This window comes from Phalangium opilio, unplaced genomic scaffold, assembly GCF_054372755.1.
Source record: "Phalangium opilio isolate 3A_F unplaced genomic scaffold, DU_Popi_V2 ptg000079l_1, whole genome shotgun sequence".
NCBI classification, from domain to species: Eukaryota; Metazoa; Arthropoda; class Arachnida; order Opiliones; family Phalangiidae; genus Phalangium; species Phalangium opilio.
This window is the reverse complement of record NW_028324187.1, coordinates 330149-349877: the sequence shown is the minus strand read 5'-3', so window position 1 is coordinate 349877 and position 19729 is coordinate 330149. Positions and strand designations below refer to the sequence as shown.

The window sequence follows — 19729 nt, the reverse complement described above, 5'->3', positions numbered from 1 at the left end:
ATTCCTTATATATACAATATTTCCAAAAACCACTATATATTCCTTATATATACAATATTTCCAAAAACCACTATATATTCCTTACATATACAATATTTCCAAAAACCACTATATATTCCTTACATATACAATATTTCTAAAAACCACTATATATTCCTTATATATACAATATTTCCAAAAACCACTATATATTCCTTATATATACAATATTTCCAAAACCATTTTCGACGATATTTCAAGGATTTCATAAATTTCCAGGTGTTTCATTGAGGAAAATATTTATAATCTAGAACTATAAATTTCTCAGATTGAAGAAATGTATAATTTCATACGCACAACAAAAATCATCTATTTTCAAGCAAATCTACAAATTCTGGTATGGGTCCTAGTCAGGGTTGGCAAGTTTTTGCCAGGGGTGGAAAAAACCGCGGTTTTTACCTGGTAAAAACCGGGTGGCAAAAACTAATTTTTCCGCGGTTTTTACCGCGCGGTTTAAACCAGGTTAAAACCGGTGGCAAAAACCATTTTTTTCCGCGGTTTTTTCCACTTTTTAAGGTTTTTTCCAGTTGCTATGTGAAGTATTTGACTAATTATTCGTTAAATATTCGCGAAAAACCTGGCAAATTTGAATACTAAAAATTTAATAGAGTAATAACCACCTCAAATTTAAAAATTAAAAATACTATTGTTATTTTTCTAACATAACAATTACAAACATCACGAAAATGCACTTAAAACTATCTAGTTTACCACTTTGTAACCATGAATTTAGTTTTTGCCGGTTTTTTCCGTTTTTGCCGGTTTTTACCACGTGTCCCGGCAAAAACTAGTTTTTTCCGGGTTTTTGCCAACCCTGGTCCTAGTCAAGGAATTTTATAAAAAATTTCCATCAACTCTTTAATATAATTCTGATATCACTAAATACTTTACTCTTAATTATTTCAATGGCATTTCCACGTCCTGATTTCCACTAACTGATTATCCATATTTATACGAACCCTGAGTAAGGTATTAATAACTATAACGCATTGTGACGTAAATATATGGAAAACCTTATTCCCATGGTTTAATTTTCCATCAACTCTTTAATATAATTCTGATATCACTAAATACTTTACTCTAAATTATTTCAATGGCATTTCCACATCCCCACTAACTGATTATCCATATTTTTACGAACCCTGAGTAAGGCATTAATAACTATAACGCATTGTGACGTATATATATGGAAAACCTTATTCCCATGGTTTAAACTTTATCCTCAAATAAATGAAATCAATATGAAAGGCATTTTCTATCAAACGCTTTAGTTCCTTTCGAAATCCAAACCCGAGCGAACCGAGCCAGCCTTCAGGGCATCGGATTTTTATTTCTAAAATATTTTTAACAAGAAGAAGAAAGTGTGTATTACTTTTTTTCAATCTTCCACAGAAAGAGATGAAAAGCCATAAGTCACAAGGTACGGTGTGTGTGGTTTGTAACGTTTGTTATATCTCTCTTTTTATTTTGGTGGGTAACTGTTTCAGATTACTAGTATTTCTTATCATCACCTAGGCCTAGCTTTCATTCTTCTTTACTTTTTTTGTATCCTTATCTTTTCTTTTGGGTTTTATAAAATGAAAAACTGTCCAAGTTTTTGGATCAAATACTTCGTTCTTTCTTTTAGTTATAGGTAGCAAGCATTTTATTGTTTCGATAGAAAATGAAAGTTAAAACCCGTAAAATTGTCCTCGAAGTTCGAACACTAGTACCTGCGTGTATCCCCTAGAGATTGCTGGGAATTTTTAGTAGAGAGGTTAAAACATTGTTTATAAATTATTTTCTCAAAACTCCCTGACAATTGAAAACTTTTCCAGGTTTACAAGGTACTGCTAAGAAGTGATATCTAGTTTATTAGGGAGAAGGTATAAGATGCCTAAGTATTCGCGCGCCATAGTCCCAGTCCCCCTTTCAAAATACAAGGGGGGGGGGACGTAAAAGGAGGCAGGGCTATTTCGCCTCTCCTCAATCGAAAAATACACCGTAATTTTCGTCATTCGCGTCGCGCTGACGTGAGTTTTCAAGAACCAATGAGATGCTGGGTGTAATTTAGAGGCGGGGATTAACTCCGGACCTACTATACGTTTGGACTGGAGATAAAGCTAGAAATGTGGCGAATTTATACCTTCTCCCTAGTAAACTAGATATCACTTCTTGAAACTGCGAAAACTCAGTCTGTTGTCTGTTTCTAATTTCAATGAAATTGTTTGAGGGTTTTGATAACAATAGAAAGCGGTGACTTCATTCTTACAACAGGAACGTTGTTGTTTAGAATTTTAGACAATTATGTACTTGTAACAAACACAAGCTTCAGGCTTACCTGTTGCGATGTGTTCATATTTTGATTAACAGCGTTGGTGTAAGTTTGATATAATGAAAACACGCAGAATATGCAGTACACCTGAAAAATACCAAATGAAAGAAATTATGTTTAAATTAAAGTTTAATATAGTATAAATAAAATAGAGATATGTCCCATTGATAAATAAATAAATAAATATGTCCCTAAAAAGCATATAGACCTAAATCAAATTTAAGATTTGAGATGCCTTCCGAAGTAAACAAAGTTTTCAACCTAAGAGAGTTTATACCATTTACACAAGGAGGTCAGGCTACATGAGTGCACATTTTGTCCTCCATGTAGGTTGGTCTCCTTGTGTAAATAGTATAAACCCTCCTAGTTTTAAACCTATATATGGCGAAGATAAGACGGTACTAAGAAGAAAATTCTTGGAAATAAATTTATAAATTTCAATTTATATTCGACTACGAGTGCGAATATATCTAGATCTACGATCTCTAACAGGAATACATACAGCTACTAGGATTCATTACGTTACCAAAATTCCCTGACCTTTTTGGCCCATTTTGAAATTCAGTGACTTTTAGGATATACAATGGTTCCTATTAGCCTGTATGTATTAATGCTTTCAAAAATTTGAAGTTAGCAGATTTGAGAGTTTTGTAACTAAATATATATATTATTCCCGGTAGAAAAGCGGTAACCGTAAAACTAATCGAGACTCAAGAGATAAAACGGTCCAAGTTATCTTTTCAATGGAGTCAAATACCCTTAGGTAGGATAAAGTTTTCAAATATAATATTTAAGTTTTATAGCCAGGAATTCAATTTAAAACATAAAATATTTCGTTTCAAACAACTTCATTCGTTGAATTTAATAAAGTTTAAAAGATTTATTAAATAAAATATAAATTATTTCAAAATTTTCAAAGCCGTATATATTTTAATATTTTTAAATTTTTTCTAAAATAAAAACTTATATTAAAGATAAGCTAAATCGCTATAAATCGAATTTAATAAAGGTTACAAGAAATTATAGATATTAAATTTGGGATCAATGGTGTTTTTTAATTCTATCTTTGTTATTTTAAATAAGAAACTGCTACTTCATGGAATTCGTTAAAATTATATGGTTATTTTAATTATAAACTAAAAATTATTTTGGGAGCTTTCAGACCGCGGTCCTTCTTCAGCCAAGTTTTAAATCTATACTTGACTTGATTCCCCATAAAAACCACTACACTTCGACGCAACCACCCATTTTTGAACACCCTGTACACTAATAAATATATTGAAAGTATAATTGTATTTGTGTTTCAATTACTTAAAAAACAAAACTCCTAGCTTTGAAATTCAAAAATTGTATTTAAATATTTTCTAAAAATAAAAGTAATTTATTTCTATTTTTTTTATATGTATATCTATGTATAAATAAAACCAAATAAATTCAAATTTAGTTGAATGTATCCTAGGAAGTATATCTTAAAGAACCTTCAATTTTTCATTCATTGTTAACGGTTGCAACGAGAAGGGATTACTTAAAAATATATTCCTAAAAAAATAATAATAAAAATCCGACTCTTCCTCTTTATAAAAATAAAGTAAGGTTTTCTTTGAATTTTGGTTTCTTGTCATGCATGCATGAAGAAACAATCAACGAATGCAAAACGAACTACAGAGTACAGCGGGATAAGGGAACAATTTTGAATCTAATCACGAAAGGACCCACATCAAGAATTTATCCAATTTACCCAAGAAAATTTTGGATCTCATGCATGAAAGTGTTCGTTGCTTTAGGGACACGGTGTGTCTGATAAGTCTGGCATATTTTAAGGGTGATGTTCTTTGGGTAGCTTAGCTATAGTTAGGAAATATTCAAGGGTAGATTAAATATTGGATAAATTCATGTGAAAGTATAAAACTAAAAATTCTCCATTTCACAAAATCCATTCTTTCGGACCAAATCACGTTTCCCCGTACAGTACGACTCAAGAGAATTCTACTTTAATGGCAAAGGGAATTCCAATTTAGGATTAAATTTTAACAATGAAAGCAATCAATGCGTTTACGCTAGATCTCTCATAACGAACCTACCCTCGTTATACACATAGAAACAGTTGAATATTTTATATTTCAAAAAGAAAAATATGTACTTCTATAGTTTATTTATTATTTACGGTTCAACTTTCCGTTGTTATTTAAAGAACACTCTAAAACGTAATCAACTTAAAGTCGGAACAATTTAAAATGACTCTCTTAAGATCAAGGCGAATGTTCGTCAATGAACATTAGAAATTAATGTGCTTCTAAATTTAGAATAGCATTTTCTTGGATGAGATATTGTCGGGTGAGGTTGGGTTTGTCCTTATAATGTCGGGTGAGGTTGGGTTTGTCCTTATAATGTCGGGTGAGGTTGGGTTTGTCCTTATAATGTCGGGTGAGGTTGGGTTTGTCCTTATAATGTCGGGTGAGGTTGGGTTTGTCCTTATAATATCGGGTGAGGTGAGGTTGGGTTTGTCCTTATAATGTCGGGTGAGGTTGGGTTTGTCCTTATAATGTCGGGTGAGGTTGGGTTTGTCCTTATAATGTCGGGTGAGGTTGGGTTTGTCCTTATAATGTCGGGTGAGGTGAGGTTGGGTTTTTCCTTATAATGTCGGGTGAGGTGAGGTTGGGTTTGTCTAGATCATGTCGGGTGAGGTGAGGTTGGGTTTGTCTAGATCATGTCTGGTGAGGTGAGGTTGGGTTTGTATAGATCATGTCGGGTGAGGTGAGGTTGGGTTTGTATAGATCATGTCGGGTGTGGTGAGGTTGGGTTTGTCTAGATCATGTCGGGCGAGGTTGGGTTTGTATAGATCATGTCGGGTGAACTAAGGTTGGGTTTGTCTAGATCATGTCGGATGAGTCGAGGTTGGGTTTGTCTAGAACATGTCGGTCAAGGTTGGGTTTCTCTAGAACATGTCGGTCAAGGTTGGGTTTCTCTAGAACATGTCGGTCAAGGTTGGGTTTCTCTAGAACATGTCGGTCAAGGTTGGGTTTCTCTAGAACATGTCGGTCAAGGTTGGGTTTCTCTAGAACATGTCGGTCAAGGTTGGGTTTCTCTAGAACATGTCGGTCAAGGTTGGGTTTCTCTAGAACATGTCGGTCAAGGTTGGGTTTCTCTAGAACATGTCGGTCAAGGTTGGGTTTCTCTAGAACATGTCGGTCAAGGTTGGGTTTCTCTAGAACATGTCGGTCAAGGTTGGGTTTCTCTAGAACATGTCGGTCAAGGTTGGGTTTCTCTAGAACATGTCGGGCGAGGTTGGATTGGGTTTCTCTAGAACATGTCGGGCGAGGTTGGATTGGGTTTCTCTAGAACATGTCGGGCGAGGTTGGATTGGGTTTCTCTAGAACATGTCGGTCGAGGTTGGATTGGGTTTCTCTAGAACATGTCGGGCGAGGTTGGATTGGGTTTCTCTAGAACATGTCGGGCGAGGTTGGATTGGGTTTCTCTAGAACATGTCGGGCGAGGTTGGATTGGGTTTCTCTAGAACATGTCGGGCGAGGTTGGATTGGGTTTCTCTAGAACATGTCGGGCGAGGTTGGATTGGGTTTCTCTAGAACATGTCGGGCGAGGTTGGATTGGGTTTGTCTAGAACATGTCGGGCGAGGTTGGATTGGGTTTCTCTAGAACATGTCGGGCGAGGTTGGATTGGGTTTCTCTAGAACATGTCGGGCGAGGTTGGATTGGGTTTCTCTAGAACATGTCGGGCGAGGTTGGATTGGGTTTCTCTAGAACATGTCGGGCGAGGTTGGATTGGGTTTCTCTAGAACATGTCGGGCGAGGTTGGATTGGGTTTGTCTAGAACATGTCGGGCGAGGTTGGATTGGGTTTCTCTAGAACATGTCGGGCGAGGTTGGATTGGGTTTCTCTAGAACATGTCGGGCGAGGTTGGATTGGGTTTCTCTAGAACATGTCGGGCGAGGTTGGATTGGGTTTCTCTAGATCATGTAGGGCGATGGTTTGTCGAGATAATGTCGGGTGAGGTGAGGTTGGGTTTGTTGAGATAATGTCGGGTGAGGTGAGGTTGGGTTTGTTGAGATAATGTCGGGTGAGGTGAGGTTGGGTTTGTTGAGATAATGTCGGGTGAGGTCAGGTTGGATTTGTCTAGATCATGTCGGGCGAGGTGAGTTTGGGTCTATCTAGATCATGTCGGACGAGGTTAAGTTTGTCTAGATAATGTCAAGTGAGGTTTTATTATGAAATTGGGTGTCTAGGCTACCGATACTATTACATTAACACTCGATGATATGAGAAACCGCTGTTTTGACACAAGCTAAGAAGTTTTAAGAACCACTGATCTACCCAGAATCCCTATGGCTTATGTGGGCGGAAAACGAGGTTATATTAAGTCTTACAACACAGCTTTGCCTGATTTACAAGTCCCTTTGCACGTACGCTTCCAAATCAACAAGATATTCACGGTAGATTAACTCCGATCAAGCGACATTCAAGCGAATAAAGGATCGCCTAGCCTACTACTAAAATAAACATTCCAGCAGCTGTCGTGTCACGAAACAAGTACATCGACCAGGAAAAGGTCAGAAGGTCATACACAAATTAATAAAAATAATTCATTTTAAAAACGAGGCATGTACAATTAAACGTCGCCGCAATTATCTATTTTCATATATTCATTCTTTTCCGCGCCAGAAGTTCAGAACCTGCTTCTACCTTTTTAGATTTTGAAGAAGGGGCCAATTGGGTTAAAAATTTTGTTAAGCCTAACGCGTTTTAACACCTAAGGCAAAAATATATATCAGAGGTTAAAAAAATACTGGTGAAAAGGCGTAAGTTTTATTTAATTACCAAATGGAAGCGCCTCGAGTCCGAGGCTTAGCGGAAATTTTTCTGTCAAGAGAGATTATGTCAACACTAGTTCCGCTCGAGAGGCTTGCACGAGATCGCGAGTTTGGATGAAAAATAGTCAAATATAACCTTAGCTATTCCTGGTTTGGAGGACCATATCCAACATCGGCCGAAATAAGTTTACAAAAGTTTAATGGAAAATTATTTTTCTTCTGTTTTTGGGGGGAGTTACGAAAAACTTTGCTCATAAACCTTTTGATAAATTTCTCAAATGTTCCATGTCATTTTAACAAAAAGAGTTAAAGCTACAGGTACTTTCATTAGGGCTCATTAATTGTATCATAAGTTTATAAGACATGTTCCATAAGTATAACACTTCGTATACTTCGTAATGCTAGAGGTTTAGAGCTCGAGCTAGTTCGAGAACGACAAGGGAGAATTGAAGTGCTCGGTTTTGCATGGTCCATCTTCCTATTTAGTCTGTTCTAAGCCTTTGACAGCGCCCAGTCACCAGGCGTCGCTTTACCTTGAATCTATGACCTACTTGAATCACTTCATGACAAGCTCTTAGTAACCTGGGACAAACTTATGGAACATATCCTTATGAACTTATAATGCACAACGAATATCTATTTTTTTTAACATAAATTCGGTTATAGGTCCTGCTAAAGCTTTGAACCCATATAGTTGACAGTACTAGCATTAGCGAAAAATATGTTTACCCAAATTTTGCAAACACTAGAAATTAAAAACCCCTAATCCATTAATCGAATAAACAACTTCAACAAAGGTATAACGAACTCACTGTCAATAAAAAGGGCGTTAAGTAGGTGGTTTTAAGTCATAATACGTCATCCACCTATCAAGACGACACTTAATTAACACGGAAGGGTCTCCCTCTCATTACCCTATTAAATTACCTAAGTCATTGTCATACCCACCCTTTTGTAAACACCTTCAAAATGACACTCAAATCCACGCCCTAATAATAATCTAACAGATCCGGTCGACGCCTATTCAAATATTAAGCCGAAAACCCTCGACTCGGAATTTTCAAGTCGTAAATATTGTTAGGAGAAGAGAAACAAACATTTAATTAAAACTTTTAGACATTAAACAAACCGTGTGAAAATTGTGTAAATTCGGAATATTTTGAATAATTTTCAAATAGTCTTTCTACAAAGATAATTAATTTCTTGCTGAAGGAATTTTCAATTTAGGCGTATATACATCGCGAGGGGCTATTCACTCTCCGAGTCCTCGTACACCGATTTAAAGGTATACAATCACCTCTATTATTAAGTTTTGTAAAAAAATATTAAACCTTATTAAATTATCTATTTATAATATAAAAAAATATTAGTTTTTAGGGTTAGATCTGCAACGTTTCTCAACTTTTAGTAAAGACAGGTATGCATAGATTTAATTTTAGAAGTAGTAATAGAGAACGGTTAATATTTACTTCAGTCCGACTCATAGCCCAGCATAGAGCCCCTCCCTCCAACACGTACCGTAAAGTTATTGGCTCACTTGAACTACGTTTTGATGACGTTGCTGACGGGGAGGGAAAAAATCCGTAATTCCTTTTTACCTCTGTCGCTATGACCCGCCTCTTCCTTCATACCCCTCCGTCCCGTGGAAGGGGGTCCGGGACTTGGACGCGCGCCCACATTACTCTGTTCTCCATTCCTACTTCTAAAATTAAATCTATCCCTGGCAAAGAATAGAGCTATTTCATAGTTCAAGCTTCTTGTTAATACACTTCTTACGATCTCACGATTTAAATTCTGGGGATGTTTCCAAAGAATACATACAAATTCAGTTAACGGTTTCTCTTACGATAAATTGTTTATCGATCTTTAGTGTTTCTTGAACCGCGTTGAAATCAACCCTTAACCAGAGGCATTGTTAGAAAATCTCAAAGATAATCTTTCGTATAGATATAATATACCAAGCCATTTTATAATTTTGTACTCTAGCTAGTCTATTAGGTCGAAATATTTGCACATATTTTAAACTAAATATTCTAAAATATGGCATTTAAATAAAAATATATTTAAAACTTACGTTTAGCGCGCCGACGAGCAAATCGATGATAAAAACGACTACCACGAATTCATCAAGAACCTATACGAGAATGGAAGAAACACACACACCAAAAAAAATTAATAAAAATAAATTCGAGACTTTGAAATATGGATGGGGAAAAAGGGTTAACATCCGATAAACTATTTATACCACTGAGATATATGGGAAAATAAGGGAAAATGTGAAGGGAATTCACTCTCACCCCTTCGAACATGAGATATATCGAAAGAACCAGATCGAAAATGGTAGTCAACGTCATTGAGATCAACCAAGGGATCAAGAAACTGCGTCTGTTCTGGAAAAGACACATTGGAAAAAACCAAGGCTTAAATTAGACTGAAATTTCCTTCATTATAATTCAGGAAAAGTAGATAAGTAAGAAGTTAGGGAAAAATGTTCACAGAGGAATGGAATTTAATATCATTGGAAAGGAGAGATGTAGGTCTAAAAGGCTAAAATTATAGGATATTTATAGCAGGGAGCCCACTCTTAAATTTAAATTCCTTATAGGAAAAATAGGAATTTTTTTCCGGAATTATAGGATTTTATAGGAGAAAAAGTGTGTTTTTATAGGAAAATATAGGACTAAAAATGCTCTAATATAATACAATTTTGGGCTTAAACTATGTAGAAAAATCCCAAAAAATAAAAAATAACAAATTGGATTTTACTTTGAAAACTCAGAAGAACTTAATTAAAATATAACATAATATAATATATAAAAAAATCCTAAGCGAGATCCACAATTTCGGTGTCTATTCAAAAGTGATCTCGATAAAAAAAAGCTACATTTTGATAAATTTGACGCTAAACTATACGAAAACTTCGACCAAGTCAAAAATATAGGATATTATAGGACCTTTCATAAAATTATAGGATAATAAAGGACAGGTTCAAAAATATAGGAATTTATAGGAATTATAGGACCGGTGGGCTCCCTGTAATGTAAATCTAAAAAAAAGTGCTTGTAAATCCAAAAAAAAAGTGCTTGTAAATCCAAAAAAAAAAGTGCTTGTAAATCCAAAAAAAAGTGCTTGTAAATCCAAAAAAGTGCTTGTAAATCTAAAAAAGTGCTTGTAAATCTAAAAAAAAGTGCTTGTAAATCCAAAAAAAAAGTGCTTGTAAATCTAAAAAAAAGTGCTTGTAAATCTAAAAAAAAGTGCTTGTAAATCTAAAAAAAAGTGCTTGTAAATCTAAAAAAAAGTGCTTGTAAATCTAAAAAAAAGTGCTTGTAAATCTAAAAAAAAGTGCTTGTAAATCTAAAAAAAGTGCTTGTAAATCTAAAAAAAGTGCTTGTAAATCTAAAAAAAGTGCTTGTAAATCTAAAAAAGTGCTTGTAAATCTAAAAAAAAGTGCTTGTAAATCTAAAAAAAGTGCTTGTAAATCTAAAAAAAAGTGCTTGTAAATCTAAAAAAAAGTGCTTGTAAATCTAAAAAAAGTGCTTGTAAATCTAAAAAAAGTGCTTGTAAATCTAAAAAAAGTGCTTGTAAATCTAAAAAAAAGTGCTTGTAAATCTAAAAAAAAAGTGCTTGTAAATCTAAAAAAAAGTGCTTGTAAATCTAAAAAAAAGTGCTTGTAAATCTAAAAAAAAGTGGTTGTAAATCTAAAAAAAGTGCTTGTAAATCTAAAAAAAGTGCTTGTAAATCTAAAAAAAGTGCTTGTAGGTCCAAAAATCATAAATTTATAGGTTCAAACTTATGTTATGTAAATTTTATACGTTTAAAATTACGAATTGTTGGAGTTTTACAGGAAGTATGTTATATATATACGAGAGTAGACTACAACTTTTAAACATATTTATAAAAATATGATGATTATTTAATTTACTTGGGACTAGTACTTAATAGTGTAGAAACAAAACTATTTACCATGCATGAAATTTTTTATAGATAACTACCATACATTTTTTTATTATTTTTATTGTCAGGTACTTTTTTTACTTTGGACTAATTCAGGGTTAACACGAAATTTTCAGATTCAAATTCCCTGACTTTTACAGGTTTTGTCGGACTTTTAATACGATTTTCCCTGACATGTTTAGGCCCAACTGTCATTATTCTAAATAACTAAACTAGAGCGTTTAAATCGCCTTCTTGAATATATAACTTAAAACCTTGCGGAGCGAGCGAAGCGAGCGCCGCGATTTTTGTGTCGGGTCCCCTGAAAAGTAGGCTAAGGTAAGGGGTGACGTAGAGCTAGGTATCATTGGAAAGGGGTGACGTAGAGCTAGGTATCATTGGAAAGGGGTGACGTAGAGCTAGGTATCATTGGAAAGGGGTGACGTAGAGCTAGGTATCATGGGAAAGGGGTGACATAGAGCTAGGTATCACTGGAAAGGGGTGACGTAGAGCTAGGTATCATGGGAAAGGAGTGACGTAGAGCTAGGTATCATGGGAAAGGGGTGACGTAGAGCTAGGTATCATTGGAAAGGGGTGATGTAGAGCTAGGTATCATTGGAAGGGGTGATGTAGAGCTAGGTTTCATTGGAAAGGGGTGATGTAGAGCTAGGTATCATTGGAAAGGGGTGATGTAGAGCTAGGTTTCATTGGAAAGGGGTGATGTAGAGCTAGGTTTCATTGGAAAGGGGTGATGTAGAGCTAGGTATCATTGGTAAGGGGTGACGTAGAGCTAGGTATCATGGGAAAGGGGTGACGTAGAGCTAGGTATCATTGGAAAGGGGTGACGTAGAGCTAGGTATCATGGGAAAGGGGTGACGTAGAGCTAGGTATCATGGGAAAGGGGTGACGTAGAGCTAGGTATCATGGGAAAGGGGTGACGTAGAGCTAGGTATCATTGGAAAGGGGTGATGTAGAGCTAGGTTTCATTGGAAAGGGGTGATGTAGAGCTAGGTTTCATTGGAAAGGGGTGATGTAGAGCTAGGTATCATTGGTAAGGGGTGACGTAGAGCTAGGTATCATTGGAAAGGGGTGACGTAGAGCTAGGTATCATTGGAAAGGGGTGACGTAGAGCTAGGTATCATTGGAAAGGGATGACGTAGAGCTAGGTATCATTATAAAGGGATGACGTAGAGCTAGGTATCATTTGTAAGGTGAGAATCGGGGCTATCACATACTCAAAGTTTCAGTGCGTCTATTATAAAAAGGTTCTGAACAACTGACACTCAGCCGGCTTGCGGTAAGACCTCCCACCAGGAGCAGGCACATAATAACAGAGACTAAAAACAATGAATTGTTTTTATCTTAACAAGCCTCGAAAACCCAATCAAAGTTTGGAAAGTAGAACATACCAGGAAGCTTAATGAAGCGTCAATTACTCTATACATTAATTAACTTTCATTATTAATAATTTTTTTGTACTTTAGTATTAATTTTACGTATAGCCTAATGAATAATTCAATGAAGCTTAGTAGCGGTTTTAATCAAGCGAAGAAGATTTTTCCTTATTAATTTTTTTGTTAATTAATTGAAAGGAGGATTAGCCCTTCAGGCCATCTTCCAATAAAACAAAAAATAAATTGAGCTAAGCCTTGTCTCTCTCTTTTTTAATCACCGTGTAGCAGACAAAAAACGTTTTTTTAAACCGAACTGGGATTTTGTGGTTTTAAGATTTGACAACAGGGATTTGAAAATTTTGAAAGATTTGCTTTTAGAAATAATTTTTTTTTCTTCTCAGTTTTAACTTACCGAGCATATTCCAATAATAAGAACGATGGAAGATACCACTGATGAGCAGGAGAAAATGACCATTAGCACAGTGAAGAAAAGCATGATGGGTTCATGTTGGACAGTTTGAATGTGGAAAGAACTGGCCGTTAGTAGAACCATGTAAAACACCTGTGAAAAAAAGAAACAATTATTACTAATAGTCGATATTTTTTCAAAAATCGACCATGTTATTTTTTGGAAATCGACGATAATTTTTTTGGAAATCGACGATATGTTTTTTGGAAATCAACGATATGTTTTTTGGAAATCAACGATATGTTTTTTGGAAATCAACGATATGTTTTTTGGAAATCAACGATATGTTTTTTGGAAATCAACGATATGTTTTTTTGGAAATCAACGATATGTTTTTTGGAAATCAACGATATGTTTTTTGGAAATCAACGATATGTTTTTTGGAAATCAACGATATGTTTTTTGGAAATCAACGATATGTTTTTTGGAAATCAACGATATGTTTTTTGGAAATCAACGATATGTTTTTTGGAAATCAACGATATGTTTTTTGGAAATCAACGATATGTTTTTGGAAATCAACGATATGTTTTTTGGAAATCAACGATATGTTTTTTGGAAATCAACGATATGTTTTTTGGAAATCAACGATATGTTTTTTGGAAATCAACGATATGTTTTTTGGAAATCAACGATATGTTTTTAGGAAATCAACGATATGTTTTTTGGAAATCAACGATATGTTTTTTGGAAATCAACGATATGTTTTTTGGAAATCAACGATATGTTTTTTGGAAATCAACGATATTTTTTGGAAATCTACGATAATCTCTTGAAAAATCGTCGATATTTTTCATTTAAGATTTGGAACAATTTTTAAGAGTTCTATAAATGAAAGGACCACGCAAAAATAATTTTCTCTTTTTCGTAAGTTAAAATAATTGCCCATATATTAAACATAAAAAAGTTGAAATTTAATATCTTATACGTTCTTTCAATTAACCATTAAAACAACATAGAACAGTCCTTTCATTCTGACGCAATAGGCCTAAAATTGCATTCAAATTTATAAAACCCCTTAACAGTAGTATATCGACCTTTTCCAAGTTATTGACGACTATCGTACTCCCTGCAGTCAAAAAACAGGGGACATTTTTAACCGTATCGGCAAAAGCAGACGCGAGAAAAACCATAGAGAGAGAGAGAGAAAAAAAAAGTGTAAAAATATGAGTATGACCCAAATCCGCCACAATAACGAAAAAACCCATATTTCTTTTTATGGTCATCTTCGCGTTTCATACGTGACCAACGACACCTGACACCGCTACCACAGTTTTTCCAACCATGCCTTAGCCTTTCCCGCTAGACTCGGTTGATATCGAAGAGGAAGGTATCACCTTTTTTCTGTTAAAGGCTCAGATCCAACGAAAAACAGTGAATCTCAAAATAAGGGACGATATGTTTATCTTCAATTCAACTAAAACCGCTTTGCATGGCTTTCTCGTTCACCCACCTATCATTGGAAGTCGTCAGCTCAGGCCATACAATTTAGACTACCAATACTGACGTCACATTCCCGTAGCTCCTCCCCTCTCAGTACCATTCTATAGACCATTTCAATGTAACTAAGAGGGAAAGACACGGGGGTAAAACTTTGACTTCCATCTCGCTTTTTGGCGCCTGCGCTGTAGTCTTTCTTATAATGAGACTGCGCAGAGACGGATGGAAATGTATCAACCCCCCTGTATCTCCCGAAACTGAGGGCTGCCTACCCCCTTTTTCAGGTAGAAAATGTCTATAGGGTGGGAACTCCGATAAGGGCGCTGTTAACTTCCCTTTGTTAGTTCGAGGCTCTGTTTTGGTTGGATCTCGGCCTTTAAGAACCGCTGCAGTGAACGAAAAACTGTAGGAAAAAAAGTGAATTTTCCGAGCAATTACCTAATTGGGGGATTTTTTTCAACCTTTCATCTCTTTAGGAGTGCATGCCCAAAACACTTTGTTATCATCGCAATGAAAAATGTGAAACTATAGATACTTTTCACTAAAGAGGCTACGGAAAATTCTACCCCCCTCTCTCAGGTTTAACTTCAGTGCAGTATTGTCAGGCCCTCTGTGAGTCAAGTTGGTCAAGTACCAAGTTAAACTGAACTGTTACGTTCTATCTATTGGTTCAACAACGGCCTGGCAACACTGGGGAACAATCCTCTTGAGAATTTTGAAAATCACAAATTTTTGAAAACCATATTTTCCAGGCACCGTTTCAACCCTGAGCGACAATTCGACGTCCTTTCGAAGATCGAGTCTCGAAGAAGGACATTTCATTATTAAACCACCCACGCGTATCCTTAACCCTTAAAAAGCGAGCGAGCCCTTAAAACTGAGCCCTGAAATCGAGACATATACACACACCCACGCAAATTTATCCAACTTTTGTCTCCGATCATTTTAACACGATGACAACATCGTTTCTCCATCCTTGCCCACCAAAAGACGAGGGCTCTAATTACTTTAAGTGCTCAACGCTGTGGCCCGAGCCAAGGCCGGAACGGATCAAAAAGGTTCGATACAAATACGAAAAAGATTTTTTGGTAATCTCAAACCTTCTGTTTAAAATTAATGTTAAAAACCTCTAGAGTTTGGGGCTTTCGAGGATGCGGGTTACAAAAAATATATTCAAAATTCTAAAACAAATCGATCAATATTGGAAAAGGGGTTTCTATAGCGAAGGTGAATAGAGCTATACATGGTTTTCAGACTAGGAGGATTCATACCATTTACACAAGGAGGCCTGATGGCTTTTGACTCCATCAGGGAGTCTGGCCTCCCTGTGTAACACCTGAAGACTATCCTCCTTGCGTAAATGGTATGAACCCTCCTAGTCTGAAAACTATACGTATAGCCATTGCTCGTGCCTCATGCTTACAAGAAAAGGGTTAGGTACGTTTTCGAAAGATAGCTCGGACCGGTCCTTACCGTTTTTTTAGGGATACACTAAAGAGGAATCAATCTCCATTTTGAATAAATTTCCTTTATCTCTCCGTTACACCATAAGTTTATAACACAAGATGTGTACCACAAGTTTGACACTGGGTTACTCACTGAGAGAGCTAGTCGTAAAGCGAGTGGCCAGACGCTGCACCTTTGTGTGTACTAAAGATTAGCCTTTATCCCTCATCGTGCTAAATTATTAGAGGTATCAGTTTAGTGACGCAAACAAACTACCTGATAAGCCGCTGTCAAAGGCTTAGGAGTGAAGGTATAGTTTTACAGGCAATCGTGTTTCCAGAAGGTGACGGCCACCTAACTAAGGAATTAGTATGACGTATTGTTAACGTCGTTCAGAGAGGAAAACCGATTACACGTACTTTTACATAACCAATCTCTTTGGTATGTGCAATGAACGCCCCCGTGTGACGTCCAAAAAAAAAAAAAACCAGTAAAAATCAAGCTGTGAGGTTCCATAATCATCTCTACACGCTTCCACCTCAACCAAGGCTGTGTTATACAGTAGTAAGTGTCACACTTATGGAATATATCTTATGGTTATAACAATGGATTGATGGATGAGTTGGAAACGCGACTATTACTATCGCGGGGAACACGGTTTCTGCACTCTAAACTTAGCCAATGATGGTGAAAGAGTGTATGCAGGAGCTCTACAGGAACAAAGTCTTCCTTTCTTCGTACACGCTTCTATGTTAAATAGCCTAATGTCTATGTACCTATCAACTACTCCATGAAGGCATACAAAAAGAAAAGAAAAACTAATCCAAAAGACCGGTGAATAAACTTTATCTCATTATAATTAAACACCTTAATTAAAAAGCAGACATCCTAAAACCGTAACTTCATTAAAAAATTCCCTGTTATTTATGACCAGTTTATAAATTCTCTGACTTCTCAAAAATGTTTTTCCTTGATCCTGGATTAGTTTAATTAACTTTTTTTAATTAAAACGTAACCCTAGATGTTGACATTAACCCCAAATTTAAGCGCAAACAACGTTTTTTAACTTAATTTCATTTCAAACCATAACATTATTAAAAAAATCCCTGTTATTTATGACCAGTTTATAAATTCTCTGGCTTCTCAAAAATGTTTTTCTTTGATCCTGGATTAGTTTAATTAACTTTTTTAATTATAACGTAACCCTAGATGTTGACTTTAACCCCAAATTGAAGCGCAAACAACATTTTTTTAACTTAATTTCATCTTTCAGAGAGAAAAAAATAAAAACGTAAAAATACATATCTGAAAATTAATTTTTCTCATCGTAAAATTCTAAAAAAAAAATTTGAAAACAAAATAGACGAGCAAAAAACCTTTAAGCTGACAGGAGGTTCGTGCCTAACCCTAAACTGCATTAGGAGAGGCCCAGTTATGTGTTTAAAAAATATCAAACGCAATAAATCAAGGCTCCTTCTCATCTTATTCTTCGTCGTTGACGACCCATAATCTCATCTGAATTTTAAATTTGTGATTAAATAGTCTCGAAAAGATTAATAGCGTATGTTCGCAGTCCATCCTTCAACAAGTCTTTGTATATTATATATTCACGTAAAAAAATAAATTGTTTTAGGATGAAAATATAAGCATAGACGCATTTTACTATACGACGAAAAAGTTATTGGATATAAAAAAAGAAAAAAATAAAGAAACAGGCGAAAGTTCTAAAATACTGTCAAACACTTTTCTTTGAATATCCGCCCACGAGACTTAGGCTATAGAAGTAAATTCGTGTGAAGTAAATATAAGCCCTGCTTTTCTTAAAGGGGGAATGAAACAGAGAAACAACAGGTTTTCTAATAGATTTATATTGATAAAATAACATTGAAACCATTATAAAACATTAATTTCATAGAGCTGTTTTCCAGTTAAGATTGTTCAAAGTATTTTACGGATAACCCCTTAAATTCAATTAAGAAACTGATTTAGACAATGATTTCTAATTTAATTAAGGGGTCATCCCTAAAACACTCAAATCATAACTCGAAAACAGTGTCCCTTGGGGCAAAATGTTAAAGATAGAAGTTACATTTTCGACTCAAAATCGTGCACCCAAAGAACATCCCCCCTTAATTTATGCCAGACTTATCAAAACACCCTGTATACATAAAACAGTTTTGGTTTTCCAAAAATGGGAGTTAAGTTTTGAGTGTCACCATTCGAAACGGAAAGGTTTTGGTTTCATTCTCACTTTAAACATAATAACGCGTAGCAACACGGTAATCCTTCAAGTTACGAGCTTCTAGTTAAGCCTATTTCAATGGGAGAAAGCGCTCTCAAATCACGCGAGAAAGATGTACACATAAACCTCTTCACGCGAAAGAAACTTCTATCTAAATCAAACCAACCAAAGTTTGCGCAAAACTTGAATATATCAAAATAGTAAAAATTCACTCTAAACTTACAACGAACATCCCGTTATAAATACCTCGTAAAAATCACCTCAACCTGTTACTACGCGAAACGCCTATAAAAAGGTTATTTACCCTTAGCACCTCTTTGAAATCCCCATGGAAATAAATTCAGAAAAACCTAAAACAATCCAGTCGATTTAAACTTAAACTTCAATGCAAACCAATACTGATATTTCAATGCAAATTGGGTCTAAAGTTACAATACAACGAGGTAGCGTGTAACGAGGCACGAAACGGCTAAAGTATTTTTCGTACGCGATGTACTAGATAGGTAATCTCTTGGAAAAAACATGGTAAATAGGTGAATTCAACCTAACTCCCGACATAACGTAAAAACAAAGCGATAATAAAATCAATATGTTACCTACGTAGATAAAGTTGCCTTTTGGAAGTATAGCGTATAAATTGGACTACCTCAAAGTCTTGATAATTAGTTTTGTTATTTGAAAAATTGGGGAAAAATAGCCAATTCGACTAAATGGCAAAGTTCCCTTAGCTCTAACGCTAAGCCTAAACTTTCAAACTAGGCCTAAACCGTCTGAAGATCGATCCCCCATCTTAAAAACGCCAGTACGACAAAATTACGCAACATTTTTATCCCGATCATAACTTTTCATAAAGCGAAACAAAGTGCACATTGTTTTGTTGCTGAATTCCATTCATTTCTGAAGCCATCCATGGCCAAGGGTTATAAAAATACCGTAATAAATTTAGCCAAGGCTTACAGTTTATATTGCTTTTGCGCTTAGTTCTGGTGAAATACATATAGCTAATAGAAAGTTTATTGCTTCTTTTGAGCCAAGTTTTAAGCCCTAGAATGTTTTCTCTTCTATATTGGTTTAGTATTTTTTTTGTTATTGAACAACTTTCAATTCTTAGTGTATCGGGTAATAATAGCCGATGTTGTTAGATGTAATAGAGAGTTTAAGTAAGGTGTTAGAAAACTTCAAGCTAGTTGAAAACACCAATTAAAGTTGCAGAATATCGTCTGCTACAGTTTGAGGCGTGCACGGTTTTCGTTTATATCTTAAACTCTCTATATGTCTTTTCATTTACTTCTTAAACTCTCTACTATGTCTTGTCATTTACTTCTTAAACTCTCTACTATGTCTACAACAATCCCACTTGAAACTCTACGCGACAATAAAATTATAATTGTAAACGTCCCTGAAAAGATTTGCGTACAATTTCAAATTCAGTTTCAAGATGTAACATTTTAAAGCGAGTCCTTTAATGAATAAGCCAAACAAATTTAAGCATGTTTGAGTATAACAATAACTATCGAGGGGTTACTCACTTTGAGTAATCGGTGTATACGTGGCTGTACCTTAGACTATACTAATATCCCTGCCCTTGACAGTGCTAAAATGAATACACGTAGTCCGTAATCGGTC

General features: G+C 35.5%; 1 protein-coding gene across 3 annotated transcripts in view; it reads right to left on the bottom strand.

Moving 5' to 3' along the window:
• LOC149653997 (uncharacterized) overlaps positions 1-19729 on the bottom strand; it is a 113814-nt gene that overhangs the window by 7208 nt on the left and 86877 nt on the right. For all 3 annotated transcript variants that reach the window (XM_089845370.1, XM_089845372.1, XM_089845371.1), the window contains 4 exons: positions 12919-13068; positions 9477-9569; positions 9254-9313; positions 2360-2440 (listed from right to left, as the gene is read on the bottom strand). In XM_089845370.1, the coding sequence (XP_089701496.1) occupies positions 2360-2440; positions 9254-9313; positions 9477-9569; positions 12919-13068 (384 nt within the window). The remainder of the gene's footprint in view (positions 1-2359; positions 2441-9253; positions 9314-9476; positions 9570-12918; positions 13069-19729) is intronic.